We start from the raw sequence: 8,258 nt of genomic DNA, 5'->3' as shown, positions 1-8,258 counted from the left end.
CTCTCCAGATCTCCAGGAAGTGCGCCGGAAGCCCATTAAAGTGACCGTAGTGGCCAAATGGTAGTACTACACTACTCCGTGACGTCATTTTGACCCAAAAATATATTTTTAGCGTTTTTTGGGACAGATTTCAATTTGATTTAAGATAAGATAAAAAAAGACTTTTATTTATCCCATGGATGTATTATAAAAATATTATATACTTGTCATAGCAGCAACAGAATAAGAAGAAACACAGATATTACACATGGAATATACACAGGAATCAAAAGAATAAAAGTAAAATAATACAATCAAATAACTAATTAAATACAAAATAAATTAAGTATAAAAATGTTTAAATAGAAATAATAAACAACGAGAGTAAAGCAATGGTCCGGTTAATGTAGATAATACTGATATTCCTGTGATTTTTGTAATTTACAAGAACAAAGCTAAATATGTTTTTTTAGTTATTTTTATTATTTTATTTATGGATACTTTTTCCCATTATGACTATGCTGGTATTTCTGTAATTATTTATTTATTCATTATTTATCATTAGGTTGTTCTGTATGTCTTCTATGTTGGAAAAAGAGAAGACATAACATATTTCAAACAGAAAAAGGTATTTGCATGAAAGTATGGTTTGGTATGAGATACAATATTTGTTTGAAAAATAAACAATGCAACTCCAATTCCATGACAGAGATTTTTTCTTCAAAGGGGATTTATGGATGCAGATCTGGTATTTTTTGAGGAAATTTCATATACGAAACAAATGTTTTATTTAACACATATTTAATTGGAATTATGAAAATGTATATGTATTTATTTAAGGTAAACTGGGCCTTTTTATCACAAAGAAAATCTGTGTTTTCCGAAGATTCTCCTCCTGCTCATTGATGGCAAACAGTCTGCAACGCATGGCCATCCGGTAAAACGCTGTGATTGGTTTAAACCCCTGTCACTCATAGTATCCGTTAATATGATTGGCTCATTCTCCCCGTCAGTCACCGCTGTGTAATAGCGTTGTGTTGTTGGCAGAGGAGGCGGGTGTAACGGCAGCAGTATAGGAGCGGCTCGGAGGTTGATGACAGCGCGGTATCTTTTTCATGATTAAAACACTAAAACCAGGAGGGAAAATCACACGGAACTATAGACACATATCCCGCAAACCAAACCCGTCATGGAGTCCTATGACATCTTAGCTAACCAGCCCGTTGTGATCGATAATGTGAGTATTTATGATGTCATTCATCCACACCCTAATGTGCGGCCTGTTAGCTTCATTGTGTTGTAGCTGATGAAAACACATTATAATACCGTCATTACTTTCCTTAATAGCATGCATTCACTGTGTTCCAGGTGTCCGCGTAGCTTCAGATCATAGCATTAATAACGAGCCTTTATTTATCACAACAGCTAAAACAGCAGTTAGCTTCCAGCAGACACCGGTTAGGTTAGCTTAGCCTAGCCACCAGATCATAACGTTAGCTTTGGTGCTTGAGCTACAATAACATTACAGATATTAATAGGGATACATATCTAAGTGGCTGTGCTGAGCTGTCAGTAACGATGTGAGAGTCGTCCATCAGCTCTACAGGTTGAATCTGCCTCTTTGTGTGTGGAACAGTCAGCAGGATGCTAGCTCTGCTGTCAAGCCTTTATTATCCTGGCACCAGCAGAGGTGGGATCAGCGTTCAGGTCCTTTACTGGAGTACAAGTAGTAACACTGTACAAAGACTCTAGCTCAAGTAAAAGCAATGCTTAGAGAGTGATGTTTAAGTACAATCAGAGACAGTTACTACGGGTGTTACAGTTCTCCAGATATTTTAATATTTTTCAAAACAAACAAATAAAAACTTCTAATTAAATCATTGCTCTGCTATCCACTCATGGTTTTAGTTGCTTAAATAGCATGTTGGATGGTTAAATTCATTCCAAATAATCCTATTTTAAAAGTGTTGCTTAGTTTTGTGTGTCAAAGTCTGAATGTATGAAGTAACCAGTAAAAACATCAGTAAAAAGTGCAAAGTTTGCTAAGTAGTATACAAAGAAAGAAAGTACCTTCAATGAGTAATTAAGTGCAGTACTTATTTACTGTCCACCATGAAGTAGGAACAGTATTGATTGTGTACCTTTTTTCTAAACATTTAACAAATATTGTTCACGTCTTGTTTAGTTTATTTTTTTAAACTGGTTTCCACCTCATTTTCCAAAAATATTTAACAGATGTTTCAGACTCACAAATTCCACTTCATTTTCCACTTCATTTGACTGATATTTACCTCTTGCTAATTAATCTGCAGCAACGTGTAAGATCTCCACGTGTTTGTTTTTCCTACCGTTTTCACAAAAACATTCCCATCTTTTTGTGACATTTTCAGATATTTTTCACAAGTTTTTTGGACATTTTTTCACTTCATTTCTTCAGGGGTTTTTCATACTTCATTCCCAGTTTCTCAGAAAAACAGCCGTGTTTTCAGCTTTTTTCCTGTTTAGAGCAGGAACCCCTCTCCACACTGTAATTATTAAAGGTCTACTCTTATCTAGTTCTGCAACTACCAATCATTTCATTACAGATTGATAGGCTGATTGCTAGATGAACTGATTGATCCTATGGTCTACAAGACATCAGGAAGTATTGAAACATGTCCGTCCCATGACGATGTCTTTAAATGTCTAGGTGTTTCAGTCAAAAACCCAAATAATTCATATGATATCTAATCTGATAAAGAAGGAATTCTCCATGTTTATGAAGCTGAGACCTTCTATGGTTTTCAACAAACCTGGCAACTATTCTGTGTTGCTTTCATCCTATCTGATTAGTATGAAGCCCTATGTTTGAGACCACGTCAAATACAGTGTGTGCTAAAGAAGAGTTCAGTATTAATATACAAGACATTTATAATCAGGCCCATGATCTCGTCATGACGATGCAGGACAAAGTGGCTGTTGAAGCAATGTAGGGCACTGTGTGTGTGTGTTTGTGTGTGTGTGTGTGTGTGACTGCTAGGGGCTTCAGGCTGTGTCTTATGACCTCCCTCAGTGTGAGAGATTAACAGTCAGACCCTGTGATGTTTGGTTCTAATTGTTCCTCTCTTTCTGCTCCTCAGGGTTCAGGGGTCATCAAAGCTGGGTTTGCAGGAGACCAGATCCCCAAATACTGCTTCCCCAACTAGTGAGTGTCCCTCAGCACTTCCTGAAACGATGAGCAATGAATCTGATGGCTTTTTGTATGGATTGCAATCACTTTGTCTAAGAAATGCCGGTGATTTGTTTCATATCTTATCAGTTTTCTAAACATTTATTCTACTTTTTCTCCGGTTCTTTTAAATGCATTTTAAGGATGTTTTTATATATATATATTTTAAACACATTTCTCACAATTTATTCTGAATTTTACCGGTGTTTAACGTTGCACTCATTATTTCTCTTAAATCTGCAGATTTTGTGTCTAAAAAGGACAGAGATGTGTATAATTATTCACTTTCTGCTATTTATGTAGAAGCTATAGATGATGAGCCAGTGAGCAGAAAACTGAGCAATATCTTTACTTAGAAAATATATTTATTGTTCTTATTTTCAGATAAACATTTTTACTTTAACGTCTCTTTTGTTCTTTATATTGTAATTCATATTTAATTGTGTGTGTGTGTGTGTGTGTGTGTGTGTGTGTGTGTGTGTGTGTGTGTGTGTGTGTGTGTGTGTGTGTGTGTGTGTGTGTGTGTGTGTGTGTGTGTGTGTGTGTGTGCGTGCGTGTGTGTCCGCCCGCAGTGTGGGGCGTCCAAAGCATGTGCGTGTAATGGCTGGAGCGCTGGAGGGAGACATGTTCATCGGACCCAAAGCAGAGGTAACAGACTCCACATCTCCGTGTGTGTGTGTGTGTGTGTGTGTGTGTGTGTGTGTGTGTGTGTGGAATCACACAGTGAAGACTCTCAGAAATCGCCTGGAGGATTTGTCTCCATTAAACGCACAATATGGACTTTATTCAGAATTAGAGAGAGTCAGCCACTTCCCTTCAACCTTCTGAAATCCTCAGAGTTTCTTTACCGCATAAAGATGGCGTCTCCGTACATGAACTCAAAGTCTCAAAGCTCGGGTTAATTTGTAGCTTTTCCCAAAAAATGAAACGTCCCTAACTAGTCCAAACAGCAGAGGAGAGCAGCTGTAGCGTCAGGGTTCAGACTCCACCATGAACCAGAACACTGGAGCTTCTATTGCCTCTACGTTTCTGTGATAGAGGAATACAAGTACCTCTCTGAGTCCGGCATCCTCCATCCTGCCCCTAAAACAAACCAACATGCCTGCACTGGATTCCAGTTTAGTCATGCACTAACATCATTGATATCTGAAGACCACCGCCTGTTTGTCTTCCTGATGTCTCCCTCTCCGTCCCTCAGGAGCACCGGGGCCTGCTGTCGGTCCGATACCCGATGGAGCACGGCATCGTGAAGGACTGGAACGACATGGAGAGGATCTGGCAGTACGTTTACTCCAAGGAGCAGCTGCAGACCTTCTCTGAGGAGGTGAGAGCTCCTCCTCCTCCTCCTCCTCCTCCCCTCCTGTAGGGACACAGACATTAACCCCTCTGTTCCTCTGCAGCATCCTGTCCTGCTGACGGAGGCTCCTCTGAACCCCAGTAAGAACCGGGAAAAGGCTGCCGAGGTGTTCTTCGAGACCTTCAATGTCCCTGCGCTCTTCATCTCCATGCAGGCCGTCCTCAGCCTGTGAGTACCCCCCCCCCGGTCAGCTGGTAATACCTAGAGATGTCTGCCAGGCATCTGCTGTAGGTGAGAGAAACTCCTCCAGCTCTTGAGTCCTGACGGTGTTTCCTCCCTGCAGTTATGCCACGGGCCGCACCACCGGCGTGGTCCTGGACTCTGGGGACGGGGTAACCCACGTGGTTCCGATCTACGAAGGCTTCGCCATCCCGCACTCCATCATGAGGGTGGACATCGCCGGGCGAGACGTGTCGCGGTACCTCCGCCTGCTGCTGCGCAAGGAGGGCTACAACTTCAACACATCGGCCGAGTTCGAGGTGGTCCGCACCGTCAAGGAGGTACGAAGGGGGGGGGGCAGTATTTTCTGCACGGCAACAGGGATAATAAATACAATTCATTTAGATTTCAATTAAAGATTCAAAAGGTTTAATGTCATAAACACAACGTATGTAATCAAGATGTATCTGTGTATTCATCCGGATACAGCTCAGTGCTGTAACTTAAATAAAGCAGTAATTAAAAGTCAAACAGAAATAAGACAACAGAGATCATAATACAAATAAAACCAAGACTCAGATATTCAACAATACAAAAGTGTTCCCACGAAAAGATTCAATGTATGAATACAAAAATTAAAAGAAAAATAAATCAAATAAAGACGTAAAGAATGTCCAGAGAGGAAGAGAATGAGAGTTCACAGCATCTGAATCAGTGTTCGGCTTCATCCTTGTTTTTGGGTGTTTGGTCTTTCAAAAGCAACATTCCAGCAGAGTTTTAAAACTGTGTGGATTTAATCACTTTATTCAAACTGAGCATTTTGTCTTTCGATTTGATCTGTAGCGTCTCTAGAAAACCTCACCAGAAGTTTGATTAAACCCTGAACTTGAATTCTATCTCCTGTGTAATGAACGTGTCTCCTCCCCGCAGAGAGCGTGTTATCTGTCCCTGAACCCGCAGAAGGACGAGACCTTAGAAACAGAGAAGGCTCAGTACGTCCTGCCCGATGGAAGCACCCTGAACGTGAGTCACTATTCCTCTCTGAAATCCCTGCTCCTCCTCCTCCTCCTCACACCCTTCCTCTGTGACTCCCTCCTCAGATCGGGCCGGCCCGTTTCAGAGCCCCGGAGCTGCTCTTCAGACCCGACCTGATCGGGGACGAGTCCTCGGGGATCCACGAGGTTCTGGCGTACGCCATCCAGAAGTCTGACATGGACCTGCGGCGCACGCTGTTCTCCACCATCGTGCTCTGCGGGGGCTCCACCCTAATCAAAGGTGGGTGGTGAACATGATGATAACTGTACAAGCTGCAGTTTGGGGTGGTGGTTGTGCAGCAAAGCATCATGGGAGTTGTAGTCTTCAGTCATAACAACATGAATGAATCAGTAATAGGAGTGTGTGTCATAACTGCAACACAATGTGTGAGTTTCAGCAAGGGAATTAGAGGTCTCTGATTGAGAACAGAAAAGTGTTGCATCATGGGAGTTGTAGTCTTCAGCAGTAGAGGTGTAATAAAGGATTTTAGTATATCACTAAATAATATAGTAATATATTATCTGCGTTTATTTCCAGGTTTTGGGGAACGACTACTAACTGAAGTGAAGAAGCTGGCACCCAAAGACGTGAAGATCAAGGTGCTGGCACTCTTTCTTCAAGCTCCTTTATTCCTCGTCTCTCAGCATTATTGTGTATTTTGCTTTTGTTGTTTTCTGTGTTCTGTATAAATATCTTTATTATTGAAGCTTTTTTGAAATGCTGTGTGGGTTTCCTTTTCCAGATTTCCGCTCCTCAGGAGAGGCTGTACTCCACATGGATCGGGTAAGAATTCAGTGTTTCTTAAACTATTTTAATAAAAAGATGTTTAATTTGAGAGTTTAGTGATTGATTAAATTACACACACAAGATGTGAACTCTCCATGCTAAATATAATTGAAGAGTATGTCGTGGGGGAAAGAGCCGGAACATTGATTTATGATCTGAAAATGAATTGTATTATTTACTGATTTTAAATTTGAAACATCATTTGTTGCGTAACCTCTGCAGCGGCTCCATCCTGGCGTCGTTGGACACCTTTAAGAAGATGTGGGTGTCAAAGCGGGAATACGAAGAAGACAGAGCGCGGGCCATCCACAGGAAGACCTTCTAGAGGGTCCCCAAAGACCCCCAGAACTGCCCTCAAATGCCCCTGCCCCCCCCCCCCCCCCGACATACTGCAGGAGACCCCGACACCGCCGCTTATACACCCCCAGAGAAACATGCAGGAACATGTGTGTTTCCTTATTTACCTGCTTCTTCATTCCCCCTGCACACACACACACACACACACACACACACACACACACACACACTCTGAAGTATTGGTATTGCTCTCTTGCCTCCTCTGCAGGCTGTTCAATATCATCAAATGTTAAATAAATCTGAATGTTCTTTTTTTGCTACCGCTGACATTTCCATTCCAGAAGATTTTTATTAGTAGTTTTTTTGTTTGTTTTTTTCCTGACATGGATCAGCTGTACTGGCTCAGTACTTTATATATATATATTACTTTATAAACACTGTATTATATATCTGGCCTTTAAAGTGCACGCCCTCCTCCTCTCTAAAGTAAAAGCGGTTCATTTTAATTTATCTTTCTGTCTGGTTATTAACGATGAGATGTTTCTACATGGTGTTCGTGCCGACGAGGAGTCAGCCTTTTGTCTTAGCTGACGGGATTCAAAACAAAAGTGTAAAATTAAAGTGTAGAAAAAACACGCCTTGATTTATTATTATCATGCTTTAAATCCCTCCCAGGTTGCGGCGGCGGTGATGCACGTTCAGAGGGGAATTACGTGATTTTTGCCATTTTAACTCATTATCGCGAATGAAAGATTTTCAAAATAAAAGTACAAATTTGAAGAATTAATCAGAATCAGAATACCTCTAATGAGAAACTTGTGCTTTATCTGTGGCTGATAAATTAATTCAAATCTTTACTTTAATCTTCATTTCATTTAGCATTTTGAGAAAGAAGTGGAAAGTTCTCCCAAAAAATCTAACATCTGAACTTTATTTTGAAGGTCTCACATTTGGATCGCAGAACTGAAACTTGTTTGTCGGTTCAATCATAATTCATATTTTTCTCACAAGTTCGATTTTTAATATATGAATAAGTTAACAATTAATTGACCATTTTATTAGTGAAGTAAATATCATAAAATATATTTTGAAAAAGTGACGATTCATTCTCACAACTTAAGATTTATAATCAGTTAATTAAATCAATTAGTAAAAAAAAGAAACTCAACCAAAGTATTTTTGACATTTAAATAATGAAGGTTTCCCAAGTCCAAAAAGATTGATCATTTAATGCCAAATATTACACATTTTTACAGTGTGAAGAAACCTGGACCCATGACATGCAAGCAGTCACCAGCAGATATCAGTGTGACACCACCTCTGTAATTAAAGGGTCCGGTTTAGAATCGGAGGATGAACCCCTCTGTATGTGTAAGGGCATAAGAAGAGAAACACAAACTGTATTTTAATCTGCTATATCTGTATTTATGGCAGTCT

General features: G+C 40.3%; 1 protein-coding gene across 1 annotated transcript; it reads left to right on the top strand.

Annotated features, from left to right (window-relative positions):
• The first annotated feature begins 1,013 nt into the window (after positions 1-1,013).
• Positions 1,014-7,456, top strand: actr1b (actin related protein 1B). Its single transcript, XM_063889499.1, has 11 exons — positions 1,014-1,216; positions 3,099-3,163; positions 3,760-3,835; positions 4,386-4,511; positions 4,588-4,712; positions 4,828-5,044; positions 5,634-5,726; positions 5,804-5,978; positions 6,276-6,337; positions 6,481-6,521; positions 6,747-7,456. The coding sequence occupies exons 1-11, from the start codon at positions 1,169-1,171 to the stop codon at positions 6,847-6,849; spliced, it is 1,131 nt and encodes a 376-aa protein (XP_063745569.1). The 5' UTR covers positions 1,014-1,168; the 3' UTR covers positions 6,850-7,456.
• Positions 7,457-8,258: the final 802 nt, after the last annotated feature.

The sequence above is a fragment of the Eleginops maclovinus genome, chromosome 8 (genome assembly GCF_036324505.1).
Source record: "Eleginops maclovinus isolate JMC-PN-2008 ecotype Puerto Natales chromosome 8, JC_Emac_rtc_rv5, whole genome shotgun sequence".
Lineage (NCBI taxonomy): Eukaryota > Metazoa > Chordata > Actinopteri > Perciformes > Eleginopidae > Eleginops > Eleginops maclovinus.
The sequence above is the reverse complement of the archived record's forward strand: the minus strand, read 5'-3'. Positions and strand labels throughout refer to the sequence as shown.